The sequence below is a fragment of the Pan paniscus genome, chromosome 7 (assembly GCF_029289425.2).
Source record: "Pan paniscus chromosome 7, NHGRI_mPanPan1-v2.0_pri, whole genome shotgun sequence".
Lineage (NCBI taxonomy): Eukaryota > Metazoa > Chordata > Mammalia > Primates > Hominidae > Pan > Pan paniscus.
In genome coordinates, this window is record NC_073256.2 from 137,086,886 (window position 1) to 137,110,993 (window position 24,108).

The 24,108-nt window shown below is 42.2% G+C and overlaps 1 protein-coding gene across 8 annotated transcripts in view; it reads right to left on the reverse strand.

The window, feature by feature from the left end:
- Positions 1 to 13,690, reverse strand: part of ENPP2 (ectonucleotide pyrophosphatase/phosphodiesterase 2) — a 116,660-nt gene extending 102,970 nt beyond the window's left edge. For 4 of the 8 annotated variants that reach the window (XM_063606471.1, XM_063606466.1, XM_063606470.1 and 1 more), the window contains exon 1: positions 13,129 to 13,683. In XM_063606471.1, the coding sequence (XP_063462541.1) occupies positions 13,129 to 13,149 (21 nt within the window). In that variant the 5' untranslated portion in view covers positions 13,150 to 13,683. Of the gene's footprint in view, positions 1 to 13,128 lie in introns of all 8 variants that reach the window. The other 4 variants (XM_063606472.1, XM_008976171.6, XM_055116882.2 and 1 more) reach the window with 3 other exon arrangements.
- Positions 13,691 to 24,108: the final 10,418 nt, after the last annotated feature.

Genomic DNA, 24,108 nt, shown 5'->3' on the forward strand with positions numbered 1-24,108 from the left:
TGCTGTAGAAACTTCCTAGTGGAGATGTTCTAACAACCGGCCACAGGAGATGCTTTGGTTAACAACCTTTCCACACTCTTTGTTTTCATTTCCATAGACGTCCTTACTTTGAAAAAACAGTTATTTGAAATTAAAATAACAAATGTCTTGTGGACCACATGTCAAGTGCTCTTGTAATTTCTTTTCAGACATGATCTCATTTAAACCTGGCAACAATCATGCACATAGGTACTATCATTATCTGTAATTCATAGGGGTAGAAGCTGAGATATAGAGGAATGTATTGGGAGAGCTGGGATGTAAGCAGTGTGGCCCCAGAGCCTGAGCACTTTACCACTACACCATACCATCTGTCTTGTCTTTGAAAAGGACAGTATTTAACAAGAAGTCACAAATCAGTTTCCCCTTTGTTTATCAATTTAGGACAAAGGTAACAAACAACCAGCCCCTCTTGGGTCAGCTTCTGAGCAGAAGCTTTGGAATTCAAACAGATCTTAGTTTGAATTCTAAGAACCGTGAGACCTTTCTCAAGTTTCAGTTTTCCATTTGTTTCATTCTAAAAATGAGAATAACAGTACAGCTTCAAAGAGAGTTTTGAGCAGTTGTAGGCAAAGTTTCTGTAAGGGGCCAGAAAAGCATTTTAGGTCTTGTGTGCCATCCAGCAATCTCTGTCACAGTGACTCAACTTGATGTTGTAGTGCGAAATTGGTCATGAACTGTATGGAAACAAATTGGGTAGCTACGTTCCATTAAAATTTTATTTACACAAACAGAAGGCAGCCGCACAACAAAGGAAACCTTCAACAGAGTGAGAAGACAACCCAAGGAAATATTCACAGAAAATATTTGTAAGCCATACATCTGATAAGGGCCTAAGATCCAAAATATACAATAGCAAGAAAACAACCTGATTTAAAGATGAAGCTGGAAACCATCATGCTCAGCAAACTAACACAGGAACAGAAAACCAAACACCGCATGTTCTCACTCCTAAATGAGGGTTGAACAATGAGAATACATGGACACAGGGAGGGGAACATCACACACTGGGGCCTGTTGGGGGCTGAGGGGCAAGGGGAGGGAGAGCTTTAGGACAAATACCTCATGCTTGTGGGGCTTAAAACCTAGATAACGGGTTGATAGTTGCAGCAAACCACCATGTCACATGTATACCTATGTAACAAACCTGCACGTTCAGCACATGTATCCCAGAACTTAAAGTAAAATAAAAAATAATGGTTGAAGAACCTGAATAGACATTTCTCAAAAGAAGATATACAAAAGGCCAACAGGTACAGGAAAGGTGCTCAACATCACTAATCATCAGGGAAATGCAAAGCAAAACCACAGTGAAATATCACCTCGGACCTGTTAGAATAGCTACTATCAAAAACAACAATAAAGAAAGACAACAAGTGTTGGCAAGGGTGTGGAGAAAAGGAAACCCTTGAGCACTCTTCATGGAATTGTAAATTAGTGCAATCATTAAGGAAAACAGTGTAGGGACTTCACAAACAATCAAAAATAGAACTGCCATATGATCTAGCAATCCCACTACCAGGTGTATGTCCAAAGGAAATGAAATCAGCACGTTGAAGAGATATCTGCACTCCTATGTTTATTGCAGCATTACTCACAATAGCCAAAATATGGAATCAACTTAAGTGTCCATCAACAGATGAACTGATAAAGAAAATGTGGTATATATACACAATGGAATACTAGGCAGCCTTAAACAAGAATGACAGCCTGTCATTTGCAACAATCTGGATGAACCTGGAGGTCATGATACTTAATGAAATAAGCCAGGCACAGAAACACAAATACCACATGATTGCATTTATATGTGGAATCTAAAAAAATCAAACTTATACAAGCAGAGAATAGGGGTGGGAGAAATGGGAAGCTGATGGTCAAAGGGTACAAAGTTTTAGTTAGAAAAGATATCTTATTCCTCCAGGAGGACTAGATTCTCAAACTCTATTTTACAGCATGGTGACTAGGGCATAATAATGTATTATATACTTGAAAATTGCTAAGGGAACAGATTTTAAATATTCTCATCACCAATGATAAGGATGTGAGGTGATAAACTAATGTTAGTTTGTTTTATATGTATACATTCAATAGTGTATACATGTATCAAAACATCATGTTGTATCTCGTAAATACATACAATGTTTTATTTGTCAATTAAATAAATAAACAATAAAGTAAATTGCATAGATATATAAATAAATAATTTTATTTAGAATCTAGACCAATGGGTCTCAAAGTGTGAACCCAAACCAGTCAAAATAGCACTACCTGGGAACTAGTTCGAAATGCAAATCCTCTGCCCACACCAGACCTACTGGATCAGAAACTTTAGGGGTGGGGCTCAGCAGCAGGTGTTCAAACAAGCCCTCCAGGTGATTCTGATGCAGCTGAAATTTGAGATTTACAGATCTACATATTTCTATTCCTAATAGGGCCCTTTCCTAAGACTGTTTCTGTGAACCAGCTTTTTCTTTTCACTGTCTTTTGCTTTGCAAGTGTGAAACAAAACTTTTACACGTGCTGGAGAAAACAACAAAAACAGGCAGGACAATATCTGGCCTGCAGGCCATAGTTAACCAACCCCTGATTTTGAGCGTTGCAAGAGATAATGCATGGGCTTTGCATGACCCCTAGAATATGTCATTGAAAACGGGTAGTATAGGCCAGGCACAGTGCCTCATGCCTGTAATCCCAGGACTTTGGGAGGCCAAGGCAGGAGGATCACTTGAGGTCAGGAGTTCGAGATCAGCCTGGCCAACATGGTGAAACCCCGTCTCTACCAAAAATATATTTTTTTAAATTGGCCAGGTGTGGTGGCACACACCTGTAATCCCAGCTGCTCAGGAGGCTGAGGCAGGAGAATCACTTGAACCTGGGAGGTGGAGGTTCCAGCGAGCCAAAATCACGCCACTGCACTCCAGCCTGGGCAACACAGTGAGAGACTCTTGTCTCAAAAAAAAAAAAAAAAAAAGAAAGAAAGAAAAAAGAAAAGAAAAGAAAATGGGTAGTATAATTGTCGTGGTTCCCACGAGATGAGCAGTGCTTTTTCAAGTTAGGTCAAAAAACAAAATCCCAACCAAACTCGAGGAAATTTAACACCTTGTCAGTAACCTCTGAAGTCTTACTTGGGTAAATGCATAATTTTCATAGACTTTTAAAACATCGAAAAATTATTAACACTCCACCCACAAAATTATCTTACAGATAGGGTTGCCAGGTACAATACTTTTTTAGTATTTTCAATATCAGGGATGCATTTATCCTAAAAAAAGTATACATTGTTTATCTGAAACTGAAATTTAACTGGGGCATCCTGGGATTTTATTGTTTTTGTCTCTTTTGTTTTGTTGTTTTTTTGCTAAATCTAACAACCCTACCTATAGATCTCTTACAGTTTCACCACCTGGGAACCACTGGTTTTATTGCATAACAGGGATAACCTAACACAAGCAATATTTTGTTCTGTCAGGGAGGAAAAGAATTGCATTCTTATGGAATTATCCCCAAGGTTAAAAACTAATAACTCCCCTGTGTAGAAGCCACCGAAACACTCTGAGACAACCAAGTGCTCTGCACTCACGGGTGCCAAGAACAAGCTTAGGTCACCCAAGGGAAAAGTACGATAATCTTGCATTTGTTCCTGCTGATTAAAGTCAAGCAGCTTCCAGGAAAATGTAGGCGTCCCTCATGCCACTATGTTGAATTAATATCTGAAGAGTATTAATGATGGAAAAACTCGAATATATCCAACATATCCAAAGTTTTGCAGTTGGATTTGTGGGTAGTCAAACTGTGTACTGAGAAAGCCTATTTTGTTAGTAAACAAAGCTTCTAAGTGGAGACGAAATTTTCTTTGCAAGTAAACACAGGGGCATAAATCAAGGATTCCTGGTAAATATTTGATAATGATGACGGAGGCAGAGTAGGTGCCCTCAGGCTTCACATATAGTCCAACAAGAGGGCTTATAAAATCATTCTTATGAAAGTTATAAAAATGGGGGAAAGTGGCTCAGCATGCTACAAACTATGTCTTTTCAAACTTCAGAGAAGGAAGATGATATTTGACATGTCCATGAAGACGAACGCATTAAGTTTTAATTAAAAGAGCACAGTATGTCGCATCAGAAGACCCATGTTTGAGTTTCAGTGCTACCACTTCCAAGCTGTGCAACCTTGAACAATTCACTTAGCCTCTCTGAACCTCTGTTTTCTCTCTCTAAAACAGAGAGGATGAGAATTCCCATCTCACACGCTTTGGTCAGGGTCAAGGAGATAATGGAAATGAAAATGATTTGCAAGCCGTGAAACTGCAAAGCACTGTCCCGATGATTTCCATGATGAAGAGCAAACTCTCTGGTGACTAGAAAGTGAAATAATGTTGTACTGAGTGTTACCAGCTGAAACCATGCTAAGGACATTATGCTTTCAAGAAATGTGGGTTAGTTAACTCCATATGACAAAGTAGTGGGTGGCTTACACAATGAAATATATCAGCCAGGCGCGGTGGCTCACACCTGTTACCCCAGCACTTTGGGAGAAAGAGGTAGGCAGATCACTTGAGGTCACAGTTCAAGACCAACCTGGCCAACATGGTAAAACCCCATCTCTACTAAAAATACAAAAAATAGCCAGGTGTGGTGGAACACGCCTGTAGTCCCAGCTACTTGGGAGGCTAAGGCAGGAGAATCACTTAAACCTAGGAGGTGGAGGTTGCAGTGAGCCAAAACAAAAACAAAACAATAACAACAAGAAAAGACAATGAAATGTATCATCTCACATTCTGGAGATGAGAAGTCTGAGATCAAGGTGTCGGGCAGCGGGATTGGTTTCTTCTGAGGCTTCACTCCATGGCTTGGTAGATGGCCATCTATTCCCTGTGTATGTGCCTGTGTCTAAATCTCTCCTTTTTATACAGACCTCAGTCATATTGGGTTAGGACCCATCCTCATGACCTGCTTTAATTTGAATACCTCTCTGAAGACTCTGTCTCTAAATAAGGTCACCTTCTAAGGAACTGGGGATTATGATTTCAACATTTGAATTGGGAGAGGATTCAATTCAACCCATAACAACATCTTTCGTTTATTCTATTAAAAAGTGGTCAAATGGGTTCACAGTGTATCCCAAAGCCTGCTTCTCCTCAGATAAAAATATTCCACTCTACAATGGACACCTTCCTGCTTGTTGGGTCTTTAAGACGATCAATTATTTACTTTGGAATAAGGTTTCAAGTCTGTGGCCTCATACCTTCTCCAAACACCAAAACACTAGGCAGTGCAATGCCCCTCTTTTCACAGAAATGCCTTTATTCTGTGGCAAACATGTCACTTTCCCTTATATTTAGCTTATGAATGAAATTATGTCTCACATTGATACAAAGGCACTGAAGTTTTTAGATTTCAAACTCAATTTTTTGTTCAAGAAATTTACTTATCAGTTAACAATCCCTTCGGTACTAAGCCTACAGATTGTTGACACATTTCCAAATCGGACAAGGAACCTTCATTAATTTATAGGACTAATATGTATATACACATATGTAAAAATCTCATATATAATTGATATATGTAACATAAAATAAAAATGACATTTTAAAAGCAAAGTTAGCCTTTTTTTAACTCATGCTTTCTTAGTGACTCAATATCCTTCTTTCCATCAATAATTGCCTTGCCATCTTAGAAAAATATAAATGTCCCAGACCAAATGGATGCATAAATGTTTGTCTTGGGAGTTGGTCATTATAGCTCTTTTTGCAACATCATAAATGTGGAAATAGCCTGATATCAAGCAGGAGTTTGCCAAACAAATCATGAGGCAGCTACATCTAGAATACAATACACCCATTGAAGATTATGTTTTTGAAAAATATATAATGGCATGGGGCAATATTCGTGGTATGCTGTTATAGACAAGCAGGTTACAGAAGGCTATGGACAATTCCAATTTTAAGACTACATACACATAAAAGAATATAGACGGGATATTCATTAATGAGTTAATATACTTATCTCTAAATAGTGAGATTGTAGATAATTTTTGTTTCTTCTTTGTACTTTCCTTTTTTGATTTTTTTTCCACAAAATGCATCCATCACTCATATAATGAAAATATGACCTTTTTTAAAAAACGAAAATTTGCCTCTGAAAGATTATTGCTTCAAACAAAGCACCGATCATTCCAATGGGTTACTGTATTTTTCAAAGATCTTAGTATCTTACTCCTAGGAGATGATAATTTAGGGAAAGAGCTCAAAAAAGTATAAAAATAATTATATATTCAGTAATATAATGCAACGTATCACATTATAAAAAGACAATTTAAAAAGAAAAAAGGCTGGGCGTGGTGGCTCACACCTCTTATCCTAGCACTTTGGGAGGCCGAGGCGGGCAGATCACCCAAAGTCAGGAGTTCAAGTCCAGCCTGACCAACATGGAGAAAACCCATCTCTACTAAAAATACAAAATTAGCCAGGTGTGGTGGCACATGCCTGTAATCCCAGCTACTTGGGAGGCTGAGGCAGGAGAATCGCTTGAACCCAGGAGGCGGAGGTTGTGGTGAGCCGAGATCAGGCCATTACATTCCAGCCTGGGCAAAAAGAGCAAAACTGTCTAAAAAAAAAAAAAGCTTAATGAAGGACTTAGCATTTGATTTAGATTAGGACTTAATGAAAAGGTATATTTTCCAGGAGGTACACAGACAATGGAGAGCAAGGGTATTCCTGACACAGGAAATGGCATAAGTAAACCAACTTGTAGTAAAATGCCTGGTCTACTCTGAGAGTAACAAATAGTTTAGTATGAGTAGTTCATGGGAGTTCTAAAAGAATGTCAGGGGTCGAGGTAGGAAAATCAAGTCGTAGGGCTGGATGGTCATAAAATTTATTGTTCAAACTAAGACCCCTTCAAGCATGAAAAAGGCTGCTGTTGATAGCTGCAGGAAACAGCTAGGACCATACCAGGAAACCAGGACATATGGCCACCCAACAAAGGACTGGATCCCAGGATGCCTTAAATACCAAGCTCAGATATGTGAACTTTATACACAGAATCTTGAAATCCTAGGGTTGAAAAGAAATGTCAATGCCCTCCAGCCTGGCTAACCATATTCCTGCCTCTCCAGCTTTTCCAAGAATTGCTATCAAGCCTTTGCTTAAATTTCTCTGTGACAAAGAACTCATTGCCTTGGGATGCCTGTTAGAAAATTCTTTATTGTACTGAGCTGAAGTGTATCTCCTTGTGTCTCTTATTCATTTGGCTCATTCATTCATTCATCCTGCCCTCTCAAAGACAAACACAATGATTATCTCCCTCCACATTAGAGGGAAAGATAGACATTGTGACCCTCTAAATCCTCTCTTTTGCAGGTTAAATATCCGTACCCATCTTTCCTAGAGCATTCCTGCAGTCTGTCACCGTACTCTTATAACTCCTAATTCGCTTTTGAATTAATCCACTCTTGTCATCTTCCCTGCTACCCTTTTGTTTAGGGCCACCATCTTTTCTTGCTTATATGACACAGTGCCTCCTAAGTGGTCTCTGTCTTACCAGCCATCCTTCCAACTCATTGTTCATACTGCAGCCAGATTGGTCTTTCCAAGACCCCAAACCGATTGTGACACTGCCCTGCTTACAAGCTTCATTGGCTCCCCATTTTCGTAAAGATCAATTACAGCTTCAAGAAGGACAGTGTCATGCCATTCTGGCCTCAGCCACCACTCCAGTCTCATTTCTCTCATCCTCTCTCTTGCATTCCTTCTTTAGTCCCTTGCACAGCTCACTGAAGGTACTGACACCTCTGCTTGAAGCCCTCTTCCCTCCATCACCTTCACCTTCCTCATCTTTACTCAGCCTTTGGGTCTCAATTTAGACATCACTTCCTAAAGAATGTTTACCCTGGTCCCATTAAGTCTAGATTAAATATCCCTTCTCAGGTGGTTTCACGAGGACCTAAGCTTCCCCTATCAAAGCAAGTATAATATTGAATTAAAATCACCTGGTTCCTCACCTAACACCTCTGCTCCTTTGTAAATACCATGAGATCAGGTCTTCTTCAGCACTGTTGTCTCCAGCATCTAGCAGAGTGGTTGCCACATATTAGGTGCTCAAATAATAATAGCCAATACAGTTGCTAATAAATTAATGTGTAGCACCCAGAACTAGATACAATTGTTCTAAATATGGTCTGAACAATACAGAGTACGATGACTATCATGTCTCATGTTCTATACTTTTTTTTTCTTTTTCTTCTTCTTTTTTTTTTTTTTTTTTTTTGAGACAGAGTCTCACTCTGTTGCCCAGGCTGGAGTGCAGTGGTGCAATCTCGGCTCACTGCAACCTCCACCTCCCTGTTCAAGCAATTCTCCTTCCTCAGCCTCCCGAGTACCTGGGACTACAGGTGCTTGCCACCACGCCCAGCTAATTTTTGTATTTTTAGTAGAGACAGGGTTTCACCATGTTGGCCAGGATGGTCTCCATCTCTTGACCTTGTGATCCACCCACCTCGGCCTCCCGAGGGGATTACAGGCATGAGCTGGGATTACAGGCATGAGCCACCGCACCCGGCCTCTAGACCTCTTTTAATACAACAAAATTCTATTTTAAAAGAAACATATCACTATTGATTTTATCATCCGTTTAAATCTCTAAACCTTAACTATATAAAGCTGCCACTTCTCTCTAACTTTCTGTCTCTTCCTCTCTCTCTCTCTTCCTTTCTCAATCCACTTTCCCTCTCCCTCTACTTCCCATCTGCCTCTGTCATACACATACACACATACCTAGTAATTTGCAATTGAATTTTGGGATCCATGCATAAGACTTTTTATATCCGTCTCTGCACACACACACCCCAAAAATTAAAAGTCAAAACAGATTATAACTTATTGATAACTTTTGGACTCCAAATCCTTATGCCTTTTCTCTTAGCAAATGGGAGCCTTATATTATGCCTTTATAGATATCAATGATGCTAAATAAACAGGAATGAAGACAGAGGCCAGTAGCATGCCACTAAAGACATTCACATGTCAATCCATCTGTTAATCAGCTCTCCTTTAATAAATGCATTCAACCAGTCATTAATCCAGCCCATATGCACTTTTCTAATCCGGAAGAAGATAACAGAATCTGTGCCTTCCTGAAATCAATGTTGTGAACTGATTAAAGTTTATTGAGTATAACCATGTTTCAGGTGCATTCACATACTTTATTTTAGTTAAATCCTCCAGCACCTATTACTGTTTTTTAATAGATAATAAAATCATCTCTCAGAAAATTACACAAGTAGCAATTGCCAGAGCAGGGATGTGAGCCCAGGTCCTGTGACTCCAAGTTCATGGTCATCAGCACACATGATATTGGGATCATCTCAAAAAAGAAAACGTGCCTAATTTGACTTATGCTGGCTCCACTATTCGCCACCTACTTCACTCTCCCAAATGTCTGTGGAATTAATTAACTCCTTTGATTAGAGATTCCTAACTGGAGGTTCATTACAACTCAAAGGAGTCTCAGAGTTGACTTGTCATGAACCCACTGAAAGTTCATACAAAGTGCAATATGTGGTGTATCCTGCATTTTTTTCTGAGAAGAGTAGTGTGTATCTATACCAGAAAAGGACCTTGGTCTCAAACAGTTTGAGAACAACTTCAAGTTTAAATAACTCCCTATCAAATTTAATCATCATTCACCTTTCTGTCTGAAGGTTTAGATTGCACACATCTCTCTTTTTAGGAAATCAAAACTGCATTTTCTTATCTCTAGCATCCCAAATTCTCCATCACTTTCTACAGAGTTTTTAGAGGGCTTGCTTGCCCACTGGCCCATTCTGAGGTTCTGGATGCCTTCTCTGGATCAAGCTTATCCAAGGACTCTTACAAGCCCACCTATCTAGGCCTTTAGTGTCCTTGTCCCATGCCAGGTTCCAGCCTAAAGAGGATTCCTTTGCCTTCACAAAGTCAACAGAGCCAAAACTGCAAAAGGCCTTTCTTGCAGCTCTTTCTTGGGGAAGGTTAGGATAGGTGCAATAGCAATAGAAGAAGCCCACCTGTTGAGATGTGAATTAGAGAGGGAGCTGATAGACCCACAGACTCGAGGCATTATTCTCAAATATCCAGAAAGTCTAAACCCTTCCATTGCTAAATAAGTAGAAAACTATGTTTTCCCTGATAATCATGCTTAACCTTTATTCCTTAGCATATTATAGATGATAATTTCCTGAAAGCTTCTGTATCTCTGTCATCTAATTCAATGCTTAAACATAAATGGTCATTCACAAAAATTGCACAAAAATTCATTGAGCATCCCACCGGGGTCTAAGCACTAACTGTAATGATACTAAGACAAAAAGAGTTGATCCCTAAGGACTGGTGTGGGATGGACAAGTAAATAGATAGTTGTAATAAAGAATGGTAAGTGCTCTGACCCACAGAAATAAAGGAAGCTCTGGGGGAACAAGAGAGGGCCACCTAACCCATTAGGAAGGATGATCTGCATCGTTTCCAAGAGAAAGGGGCTTTCAGCTGGGTCTACATAAAAACAGAGGTTAGACACAGCCCTCACAGATGTACAGAAAGAAAGTCTTATTTAATAAAGTTTAACATGCCTAAATTCATATATGATATGGACAAAATGTATATAAAATGTACAAAAATGGTGCATAAAATGTGGAGAGGGAGTGAGTAGTAAGATATAACAATGAAGAGGAAGGTAAAAGGCAAGTTGGACAATGTGTATCCACCAAAATTATTCTTGAAAGAAAATAAAAATGGGAATCTGCTGAAGACTTTTCCAAAATGAACTGCATGATCATATTATATTTTAGAAAGATCATTTGACGCAGTCTGGGCACGGTGGCTCACGCCTGTAATCCTAGCATTTTGGGAGGCCGAGGCAGGCAGATCACTTGAGGTCAAGAGTTCAAAACCAGCCTGGCTAACATGGTGAAACCCCTCCTCTACTAAAAATACAAAAAAAAAAAAAAAAAAAAATTAGCCAGGCATGGTGGCAGGCACCTGTAATCCCAGCTACTTGGGAGGCTGAGGCAGGAGAATTGCTTCAACCCGGGAGGTGGAGGTTGCAGTGAGCTGAGATTGCACCACTGCACTCCAGTCTGGGCAACAGAGCAAGACTCCATCTCAAAAAAAAGAAAGAAAGATCATTTGACACAGTGCAGAAACAAAATGGAGGTATGGGCTGGGCAGGACTGGCCCCAGATGAGACTAATGGGAAGTTGCGGCCAGAATGGAATTTGAGGGAATACTGGCCGTAAGTATAACAGTGGTGGGGGAGGTGGAGACACAGGTATGTGTATGAATTACACTCAGCAACGAGATCAGACAGGGCTTGGTGATGATTGTCATGAATGAAAGGGAAGAAGTCACCTAGGGTGATTCTGTTGTGTCTGACTTGGACAACTTGAGAAATGCCATTTAAGCAGTGGCAAAGAAAAGAGGAAGAGCAGGCCTGGGAGAAGAAGGGAGAAGACAGATCCAGGTCCTAACTCGGTGATTTTAAGGTGCTCTATGGAACATCAAAGTAGAGACTGGAATTTTAGGAGAAAGATTAGGCTACGTTTGGGAGACACCATGTATATGTAGTGGTTAAAGCCGCTGGAGTGAATGAGATTATCCAGAGAGACTGCAGGATGACAAGGGAAGAGAGTCAAGAAGAAAGAGCAGTGCACACAAACATTTATGAAGTGAAGCCCTTTAAGTATTAAATTGTAACTCAAAAGGTCAGAAGGAATCCCGGGAAGCATGGGATTGCAGCATCCAGGACAGAGTCAAAAAGAGAAAGGAAAGGACCAATAGTTCAAAATGACACAGAGACTGTGTGTGTGCGTGGGAGGGGGGGAGTTGAAAATGCTCTATGGTTTTGCTACAAGGAGGTCTTCGGCGGCCTTGCCAAAGGTTGGCCCTCAGAGGTGAGGGCGGATGCCAGGTGACTGAGTGTGAAGGAGGAAACGGTAGTGAGGACATGTCGGGAGACAGCAAAGGCCACCCACTCTTTCAAGGAGTTTGGTGGGAAGAGGAGCAGAAAACTGAGGTGGCAGCCAGAGGTGACCAGTGCGGGGGAAACCGGAAGCTCCATTAAATACCTGATGAGCAGAAGTGCAGAAAACCTGTGCTCCGTGGAACTGGGTATGTGATAAATACATAAGCAATACCAGAATCGGGTTCCCTCTCCATCCTGCTGGGCACTAGAGCGGCTTTTGTTTCCATTCCCTCTATCAGTGAGAAGCGGCTCGTGCTTCACTTGTTAAAATGAAACCAGAGTGTGGAAGCCCAGCAATCGCTGGAACCCTTTGACCCCCGCTCCGCACCTGAAGACCGGCTGTGCCCACTGCCCCTGCGGACGCTCCCCAGTGTTCGCCCTTGGAGATTTCCAAGTCCAGATCTAAAGCACCCATAATCAGTTAAGACCCAGGGCTCCCTCTAGTCTTATCCAAAATTAGCCAGATCCGTTTGAAAGGCTTGTTCAAATAGAAAAGGACAAAGGACCAAGAAACTGGCTGTGCCGAATTGTGCACGTCAATCAGCATCTTTGTGGAGCCTGCGATCGGCGCGTTGTGGGGAAGGGGCTCCCTCCTTCAGGGAGATGATTCTGTCTCCTGGAGGCAAGTGTGGGAGTCCAGAGGACATTACTAAACATATTGTTTTAAAAATCCCCGTCCTTCTTGCCAAGCCCCTGTCCCACAGGTAATAAACAAGAAGCCGGGCCCGTCTCGCCGCCCAGGAGGGCAGAACTTGCAGTGCCCTGCGGCTGGTAGGGCTGAGGGTCGCCCGCTTGCAGTCTGGAGCCGTGGTGAACCGAGAGTCCTGCAAGTTGGACCGGCTCGCTTTCCAGAAACCAGAGACAAACTCGATATTTACAAATTCATTCTCTGGCAATGAAAACTTGAAATGAGTTGAGCTCCGCATTTGCGCGCCTGCAAATTGCTCCAGCTGAGTGCACGGGAACACAGCCCAACAGGGACTGTTTTCCGGCAAACCTGGAGGCCCTTTGCAAGGTTTCTCTGCTTGACAGAATGGCAGCTGTGACCTGGGAGCCCAAGCAATGGAGGACGGGTAGAGAGAGGCGCATACCGTACCCGATCGGCGTGGCGGGTCATGCTGCGGGAGTCTCGGCGTCTGTTCCTGCCCGGGCGCTGCGGACGCGGCCTGGGCTGCAGCCCCGCGACCTGGGAGCTGTGCTCGGGACGGCTGCTGCGGACTGCTCTTGTTTGCACTGGCCGTTTGCTTTTGGGATTTCTCCAGTGCAGATGTAGTCAGGGGGCCGCTGTCCCGGGGGACAATGATTCCATTGGAAGCTGGCCTTTGACAAGACACACACATGACCTTTGACTAAAATGGCTTTGGAGAAGGAAAGTGTCGGGAGGCTGAAGACGGGGCGTCCAGCGCCGCCATCCACATTCCCACCCCCGACAATGCCTAGTTAATTTTTCATCTTTCAAGGAGAACCTCTGTGAGGTTTGGTTTGCCGTTTCTCTTTCATTCTGTAGGATTCAGTCTGTTTCCAAAAGGATTTCGCAGCACAAGTTTCCTGCTGTGTTGTTAATGCATTCCCTGAACTAGCATTTCCAGGTCAAACAGGGGCAGGCCTATGCTGTTTAAGTTCCTCTGACGCTCTGGAAAATATCACCACCATTTTTTTTTTCTAAAACACGCTACAGTTTACAAAGGGCTTTTCACAATCATGCTGTCATTTGGCCTCCCAAACAATGCCGAGGAGGCTCTCCTACTACTGCCATTTTACACATAAAGAATTAGAAGCTCAGAAAAGGATTTGCCCCATCACCCAACCAGAAAGTGAAATCCAGGTCTTCTTAATTGGCATCCAGTCCACATCCACGAAACCACCCACCACCCTGCTGAGTGACCCACACTACTAACGAGAACACAATTAATATAAAGCAATAGTAGCTACAGTTATTTTAATTTTTGAATTACAAAAGTGAGTGTCAAATTGTTTTATTAGATAATAGATGTTTTGTTCCTTGATATTCACAGATATCTTGAATTTACTGGCTACATTTAAAAAAAAATAGTCTACTGCTAAAAGGATGCTGTGGTAACCAGACTAGCCACTTAGAGGTACAAGCCAGGTGTTCCCCGGGCTGCTAGCAAAGTCTATCACTAACTACTATCAGCACCTCTTCCTATCTTATTTCTGGGTCCTTCCAGACAGTGAAATACTAAACAAAAGGGAAGGGGCTGTGAGCTTGTGAAATGAACAATGGACAAGCAGTCAGCATCACAGAATTTTAATGTGACGGAGGCGGGGTTGAGGGATGGCAGAGAGTTATGGTGGAGGTCTGCAGAGAAGCCCTAGACCTAGACCCGCCCAGTGTGAAAGGCAATAGTACTTTCACTGTTTTCAGCTCAGAAAAGTGGAAAGGGGGTGACACTCACTCTCAATTTTGAAGGACTTGGAGGAGCCAGCCAGGAGAAGAAGAGGGGAAAGGACATCACCGACCCAGACAGCACCAGGTACAAAGCTGCTGTGGTGTGTTCAGTGAACTTGAAAATAGTCGGGGCAAGCAGGAGCAGACGGTGTGGGAGGGTGAATCTAGAGAAGGGGGTGTGGGATGGACTCTGACCAGCCTCCTGTGTCACTCTAGGGGATGTGGACTTCATCTTGCAGTGCTGAATGTGTTAATATAACTGGCTCTGGGGCATCAATTCACAAGAGAAGGATACAGGAGTCATGCATTGTTTTCCAACAACAACAAAAAGATATAGATCAACATCACTTAGCTCGGTAGTTAGGGGCATTTGCTTCATCAGACAGATGCAATTTCTTCTTCCTAGCTGCGAAAATGTGAGCAATACATTTAACCTCACCAAGCCTCAGTTTTCTCATCAGTAAAACTGGAGTTGTAATATATACTATGAGGATTAAATGAAATTCTGTAGATAAAACCCTTAGCCTTTCTGCAGGCATGGAGTTATACTCAGTAAAAGATAGCTGTTATATTTTAAAGTACTTTAATATGTGCAGTGCTTACCATGGAATAACAAGGCACTCTCTTTCTCCCAGTCCTCTCACTCCCTCATTCTCATCATACATCTGGCTTTGGACTCATTAGAAGTTTATCCCTTGTTCCTTCCTCTTCTTATATTCAGGGTTTTCTTTTGTTTGTTTGTTTGTTTTCAGACGGAGTCTTGCTCTATCGCCCAGGCTGAAGTGCAGTGGCACAATCTCTGCTCACTGCAACCTCCATCTCCTGAATTCAAGCGATTCTCCTGTCTCAGCCTCCCATGTAGCTGAGATTACAGGAGCCCACTACTACAACTGGGTAATTTTTCTATTTTTAGTAGAGGTGGAGTTTCACTATATTTGCCAGGCTGGTCTCGAACTCCTGACCTGAAGTGATCCACCTGCCCTGGCCTCCCAAACAGCTGGGATTACAGGCGTGAGCCACTGCGTCTGACCTCAGCTCCTTCTTGACAATACTTCCTCTATGTCTCCGACTAGTCTTTAATATCAATTTCAATCTGTCTCTCCTTCCACTTCAATTTGTTCATTTCTTTGTCCTACCATTGCCATACCCATCTGCAAATTCTCCACCCAAGATGTAGCTATCTGCTAGAGGTAAACATCATTCCAAAATCATGGCCATTGGCACCACCACTGATGTCTGGCCTACCCCTGGCTGGGCACTCAGCACCACCTCAGTCCTTACAAATGTCCCCAGCCAGCTCACTTCTCTAATTATGCAAAGTAACACTTCCCACCTCTTTAGAACCCTGATCCCACTCCCACCTGGCTTGCTTTCAGCAAACAAACTCTTTTCCCCCAATAAAGAACACAGTAGCTATCAGAAGGAAATTCTATTTCCTGTCCCTGCACCAGAAAAATATATCTATTCTCCACTTCTCCCTTCCTACCTCAGAGGTACCTCTTTTTCTGTGCACTGTAGATTCCCTCTCTTCCCACTTCCTATGGAAAACTCATCAACCATCGCCTTTCCTTTCAACTTCTTCTCTACTGATAACATCAGTTCATTTATTCAGTAGGCATTTATAAAGCAACTATAATCAAGCATCTTTGATTCTTCACATACACGGATAAATAAAACCTTACAGCCTATAAACACATTAAAGTCCCTCCCACACACCATGTTTCCTCATGGAGTCTGAATATGTGCCCGTTCCTTGCAACAGTAACAACAACAACAGCAACAACAACAACAGCACATGCACCCAGCATGTGCCCACTGCCAGGAACATTCTTCCATAGACCTTCCAAGGCCAATTTCTACTCATACTTCAGGTGCTGGCTTAATGTCACCTGCTCAAAGACTTCTTCCTGGGATATGAACAGACACTTCTCAAAAAAAAAGACATTTATGCAGTCAACAAACATATGAAAAAAACTCATCATCACTGGTTATTAGGGAAACGAAAATCAAAACCACAGTGAGATACCACCTCATGCCAGTTAGAATGGTGATCATTAAAAAGTCAGGAAACAACAGATGCTGGCGAGGATGTGGAGAAATAAGAACGCTTTTACACTGTTGGGAGTGTAAATTAGTTCAACCACTGTGGAAGACAGTGTGGTGATTCCTCAAGGATCCAGAGCTAGAAATACCATTTGACCCAGCCATCCCATTACTGGGTATATACCCAAAGGATTATAAATCATTCTACTATAAAGACACATGCACACGCATGTTTATTGCAGCACTATTCACAATAGCAAAGACTTGGAACCAATCCAAATGTCCATCAATGATAAACTGGATAAAGAAAATATAGCACATATATACCATGGAATACTATGCAGTCATAAAAAGAATAAGTTCATGTCCTTTGCAGGGACATGGATGAAGCTGGAAACCATCATTCTCAGCGAACTAACACAGGAACAGAAAACCAAATACCGCATGTTCTCACTCATAAGTGACAGGTGAACAATGAGAACACACGGACACAGGGAGGGGAACATCACTCACCAAGGCCTGTTGGGGGTTGGGGGACAAGGGGAGGGTGAGCAGTAGGACAAATACCTGATGCATGCAGGGCTTAAAAACTAAATGACGGGTTGATAGGTGCAGCAAACCACCATGGCACATGTATACCAATGTAACAAATCTGCACGTTCAGCACAGGTATCCCAGAACTTAAAGTAAAATTAAAAAAAAAAATTACAGTGGGGCATGAGGAATTTTTGGAGATGGTAATTTGTGTTGATGATTGTACATATATATGTATGCATTTATATGTACATATGTAAGTAAATGTTAAAAAAAGAAGGAGTTCTTCCTTGACCAGCCAATCTAATGAGCCATCTTTTTCTTCGTTATTGGCTATCTTTTAACCTTTCCTGTTTCCTTCATATCAGTTATCTGATGTTGTGATGAAAAGCTTCTCAGTCTGCCCACTTGCTTATTTTCTGTTGTTTCCACTAGTCTGAACCTTCATGAGGACTGAGACTCTTATGTTTTACTCAGCACTGTATCTCGTACCTAGTAGGCAACTCAGAAAGCATTGTTGATTGTACACACCAGGTGCCAGCACCATATTTGCCTTAATCTTTTTTTTAATTTTTTCTTTATCTCTATCATACAGCCTACTGAATTTCAACATCAACTAAAATTAGAATCTCCCAGGCTCTTAACAATCTTCATGCCCAAAGCACACTCAGACCAGCTATCACTGAGGTGAGATTTAGGTAATTCGAAAAGCCAAGCTTGAGAACAACTGACCTAGCCTCTGCATGACACAAGTGAGGCTCAATAAAGGAGTGAAGAGATGAATGAATGATTCAGGGAATGGGGTCATTCAGCTTCTGCTTATCTTTAGTCCTCTTCTCCTTGGTCTCTCCCCACATAATCTGTTATCTAGGCATGCAAACCCCCAAACAAGCCCTGCCCTCTCATTTTTCCAACCTTTCAAGTGGTGCTAGCTCTACTAAAACATCCGTGCCCCAGCCTGGCTCCCTAAGGAGTTTCCCTACTGGTAAAATCTGGGTTTGGGTTCAACACAAGCTCCCCTGCCAGGCTCTGGGCCTCTTCTCTGCTTGCTCATGACATGCTATTAGTGCAGTCAAGGCTGCTTCCTGCTGCTGTGTCATGATTATTCTTGACCAAGAGCTCTTTTCTCCTGTGCCCCATGTGTGGCAGGCTGCCTAGTCAGCAACGGCATTCCACAGACGTTGTAGAAGGAAATGAAGTAACACACTTAATGAACTTTAAACAAGATTCTCTGCTTTCATTTTTGGGTGATTTTTGTTGTTGTTGTTGTTTTTAACAGCATTATTGAGACCTAGTCACATAATGTACAATTCACCAATTTAAATGGTACCATTCCATGGTTTTTAGGATAGTCACAAAAGTATATAACCATCACCACAATCAATTTTAGAATATTTCATCACTCCAAATCCAAAAGGAACCCCATACTTATTAACAGTCATTCCCCTTGTACCCCTCACTCTCCCAGGCCTCAGTAACCATTCATAGAGACAGAATTCTGTTTCTATAGGTTTGCCTGTTCTGGTCATTTCATATAAATAGAATCATACAACACCTTGTCTGTTGTGATTGGTATTAACTTCCACTTTTGAAGACCCATTTGTCCATAAGCATCACTCTCCTATTGAGTGTATATGATGGAATATGTACTCTGGTAGAGATCTTGAAGGATGAACCAAGGCAATGTTTCTTAGACCAAATTTCACAGCAGCCTGGTAAATCATCCAAATTCCTGAGCCCCAAGGTGAGAGAGTATAAGGAAGAAGGAGAATGGAGACACTTAGCTACACCTGTTACCCCAGAAGAGCAGGAAAGAGAGATGGATTTCAACAGGGCTCAGCTGTGCCTCCTACCGCCCCAGCCTGTCCCAGCTGGGCCATATGAACAGGACCTCCTGCACCATCAGGACCCCCACATTGAGGGCAAACTTCCAGAGTCAAAATCTAGATTTGCCACACATTACCTGTAACTTTTGGTGTCCTGCTTCCTCATCTCTTAAAAAAGGATAGAAGTAATTCCTACTTTATAGATACCACATCATAGAATTGTGAAGATTAAATGAAAAAACACACATACAAGTGCATAGCACAGCACCTGGGACATTGTAAATACCAATGCATGTTTACACTTGTTGCTTGATCACAGCTGTTTGTATATTGTTCTTCTAAGCAATATTTAATATCGAAAGGGGGTTCTGATGCTTTAAAAAGTACTGCAAACCATTATTCTAGGAAAACTTCACATACCATGCAGGATTCTTCTGCCAGATGATCATCTGTGTTCTGCTTGCTATGAGCTAGGACAGTGGAAAGATTTAGATGAAGTTGAAGAGTAATTCACAGAAAGTGAAGGGAGAGATAGGTTACGTTCATTCCTAGCACAAAAAGTTGATGAAGGCTGGGTAGGGTGGCTCACGCTTGTAATCCCAACATTTTGGGAGGCCTAGGTGGGTGGCTTGCCTGAGGCCAGGAGTTAGAGACCAGCCTGGCCAACTTGAAGAAACCCCATCTCTATTAAAAATACAAAATTTAAAAAAAAAAAAAGCCAGGCATGGTGGTGAGCACCTGTAGTCCCAGCTACTTGGGAGGCTGAGGCACAAGAATTGCTTGAACCCAGGAGGTGGAAGTTACAGTGAGCCAAGATTGTGCCAGTGCACTCCAGCCTGGGTGACAGAGTGAGACTCCGTCTAAATAAAATTTTTTTTAAAGTTGATGGAAAGGATCTAGTTCTTCCTACCATATATTCACCAGTGCCACTAGTAGGCAGAGTCTGTTGGCTTTATGGAACTTGGTTCTGTTCACCAAGGGCAGATCATCTATTCACCTGCACCCCTCTCCCACAATTTCTTTATTTTCTTTGTACTATTCTTATGTGCCAGACCTGTATGTGCTGTCTCCTAAATAGATCTGAATACAAGCCCTCAGGAGGTGTCTCCAAAATACACCTGAAATCGGCCCTTGGGGTGCTGACCCTCCGTAGGCAATCTACTGGTCAGATACAACCATCTGTCTGCATCAGACACTGCAGCAAGGAGCCACAGGGTATCTTGATTTTGCTGTCAGCTGGTCAGACAATTATCCTGCAAGCTCCAGGGGAGCTGTTCTTGCATGTAAGCCTCACATGTCTATTTCAAGTTGTGTAGCATAATTAGTGGACCTTTGTCTCACTTCCACTGCTTTGAATGGGCTTGCCTGCACATCTGGCAAACCTTTGCTCAGATTCCGCTCCACCATCCCTCATGCCGTTCCCTTCTCTATGATTCCCCAGCTAGGACAGCTCCTAGGACAGTGCCCGGTTGTCACCTGTGTATAAGACCAACTCTGCTGCTGCACTGTGAGCATTAGTAAGGACCTTTTTCCTTTATCTTTGTGTCTCCCAGTCTAGCCTTGGGTCTGGCACAAAAAATGCTCATTCCTCCCTTTGACAGATATGCATTGAGATCCTATTGTGTGCTGAAACTTCAAAATGCAAACATTTCATGAAAGCATGGAATTTTAACTCTGAAAGGAATTTCGAGAGACCAAAGGAGGCCCCAGAGAAAGTAGGTCTTATTGAGCATCCCAATGCCTAGGTGGGGAAAACTCTAGGAATACACCTTGCTCTTTTATGGCAGGGATTTTTCCTTTGGTTAAAATAACAGAATTTTAATAACTTGGTTAGAAAATTAGAGAAACATCTAAAGGCCGGATGCACTGGCTGACACCTGTAATCCCAGCACTTTGGGAGGCTGAGGTGGGTGGATCACTTGAGGTCAGGAATTCGAGACCAGCCTGGCCAACATGGCAAAACCCCATCTCTACCAAAATAGAAAAATTGGCCAGGTGTGGTGGTGCATGCCTGTAATCCCCGCTACTAGGGAGGCTGAGGCAGGAGAATCTCTTGAACCCAGGAGGCGGAGGTTGCAGTGAGCTGAGATTGCACCACTTCAATTCAGCCTGGGCAACAGAGCAAGACTCTGTCTCAAAAAAAAAGAAAACTAGAGAAAAATCTGAGTGATTGTGTTCATTAGTGGTTTTTCCAGCTCAAGGACTAGCCCTGCAAGCACCCCTGGGCTGGTGGCTGAGGATATTTACACATAGCAACCCAAATTCTCCCTGTGGCTAATCGCACTGTTGCCTGACTCTCTGCACTTCTCACACCTTCGTCCTGCAGGCTCATGTCTCACCCACGCCAGGGCCTGTAAAAATTTAACTCGGTGCAATTACACAATCTTGAAAGCATGAATTGCTTTTTGAGGCAATGAATGAAAGTCTTCAATACCCCCTTGGAAAGAAAGAATGGAATAAGTTGTCACAAACATAAATGTTTTTGTCAGGCTCAAGCGAGGTTATTACATAAATGAAGGAAGGAAAGGGGATGCTCCTTTGGGCCAGCTTAGGAGACAGAAGAAATCTCTTTCTGTTTCTCTTCCTACTGCTCTTTGTAATTTCTATTGTTAAGAACCGATTTCCAGGCTGGGCACAGTGCCTCATGTCTGTAATCCCAGCACTTTGGGAAGATCACTTGAGCCCAGGAGTTCCAGACCAGGCTGGGCAACAAAGTCAGACTGTTTCTATAAAAAAAAAAAATTAAAAATTAGCCAGGTGTGGTGGCACATACCTGTAGTCCCATCTACTCAGGAGGCTGAGGTGGGAGGATCCCTTGAGCCCAGGAGGTCAAGCCTGCAGTGAGCTGTGATGGCGCCAGTGCACTCCAGCCTGGGTGACAGAGCCAGGCTCTGTCTCAAAAAAAAAGTAGAACCTATTTCCCTTTGGATAGAGGTGATGGATACATTCATTACTTTGGTTGTAGTGATGGTTTTATGGATATTTGCATATGTCCAAACACATCAAATTGTATACATTAAATAAGTATAGTTTTTATATATTATTTATACCTCAATAAAGTTGTTTTTAAAAAATAGAAGAATCTATTTTCTCACTGAGTCTAAATAATGGTTCAGCAAATCCATTATTTTGTGTCTCTCACCAAGACAGGCTTTGGTGAGAAAGAGCAAGACTTTTGCCTCTTGAAGTCTGCTGATACACTTCTCTTAATTAGTCATGATGGCACCGACGCCAATGAATGCCACAACTTTAGGTCAGGCCACAATTATCTCTCATCTGGACCACCGAGTAGGTCTCCTAACCATTCTCCTTGACTCCAGTTTGAAATCTTCTAAGAAATCTTCCATGCTGCAGCCGGACAGATCATCCTAAAATTCTAATCTGACCACCTAGTTCCTCTGAGTCACGCCCTGCAGGGTTTCCCACTGTCCTGAAGAGAAAGCATCAACTCCTTAATATAGGTTAGCAGTCATCTGGCCAAGATTGCTGCCCACAGACACAGGCACCTGGCTAAGCATTTGAGTGGGGCTGGAACCCACATGCTAAGCCATGAACCCAGGCAATGGCCTACTTTTGCCTAAGATCTAGTGAGAACTAGAGGTGCCCCAGAGGGTTTATTACGTACTGTTGTAAACTCAGATCTAGTCGTCCCTACGCTTGCTTCCATCCTAACCTCAGCACTATAATCCACCATATTAGCATCTCAAAATTTCTCTCTATCTTCTTTCTGACCCTTTACCCATGTTCTCCTCTGCTTTAACTTCTCTTTCTTTCTCTCTTCACCTGGGTAAGTCACATTCTTCTTCCTGCTTTCCACTTAAATATCATCTTCCCACACCCTCTTGGAATAGGTTAGGTGCCTCAAATACGTGTTCCCAAAGCACCAAGTGTTTTTGTTTTTCATACAGAGAGATCATGCTATAGTCCTTTTTTTTTTTTGAGACAGAGTTTAGCTCTCTGTCACCAGGCTGGAGTGCAGTGGCGTGATCTCAACTCATTGCCACCTCTGCCTCCTGGGTCCAAGCAATTCTGCCTCAGCCTCCTGAGTAGCTGGGATTATAGGCACACACCACCACACCCAGCTAATTTTTGTATTTTTAGTAGAGACAGGGTTTCACCATGTTGGCCAGGATGGTCTCAATCTCCTGACCTCATGATCCACCCGCCTTGACATATCGAAGTGCTGGGATTGCTGGTGTGAGCCACCGCGCCCAGCCTCTATAGTCTTTTAATTGCCTATTTATCTGTCTTCCTTTGAGAGTGGGTCTGTACCATGTTTCTTTTGTAATCTCTTTGCCTAAATATTCAATAGATATCTGTTGATCAAAGGAATGAATGAATAAATGGATGGATGCATAAATATGTTAAAAATTTTGAACTTCTGTTTCTTCATACCTACTGTCCGATATTCATCTTAAGAGTTTTTTTCTCTACCCTTACAGAATGCCCTTGCAGAGGTGCACTTCTAGGGACTGAGAATCTATCTTAGTTCATCCAAAACCACAACTTTCAGATTTTACAGATGAAAAAATGTCAAATTTCTTTCCTTTGAGTCTTGATATTTTTATATGAAAAGATAACAGTCTTTCTAAGATGCCTTCACTCACAAGTCTACCCACCCTTCCCCAACATGGCAGCCAAGGCAATATAGTAAAAGGCCTTGAATGTCTTACTGAGGAGTTTGGTTTTCACCCTATCGGGGACAGGGAGTTCATGAAGCATTTTGAGCAGGAGAGTGACATGCTCATACTTGTGTTTTGAGTAATCACTCTGGCAGAGTAAGAAATATGAGAGCCTGAGGCCAGGGAAGGCAGAGAGAAAGCCACTGGAACAGTCCAGGCAAGACATGATAAAGGTCTGGACCAGGGAAGGGATCATGGCAGTGAACATGAAAATGCAGAATCAAGAAACACTTAGGAGATCAAAATCTCTTGGACTTGATGGATGTAAGGGGAGGAGAAAAATTGGAAATGATTCCAGAGTTTCTAGTTTCAGCACTGGGTCCCTGGTGGTGCTATCATCCAAACTCAGAACTGTGCAAAAGATATTGAGTTCTCTTTAAGATGTGTTCAGTTTAAGTTGTGAACTTTCATAAGAAACAAAGGTAGTAACTGTGTCAATATACCCCTCTTTGGTATGCCTTAAATTCATGGAGATGAATTTATACATAGGAGGTATTCAAAATGTTTCTTGAATTGAATTGAAGGTGCAGTTCATCCTACTTATACAATTTTCAATATATTTAATTCCTACTGTCAGTGGT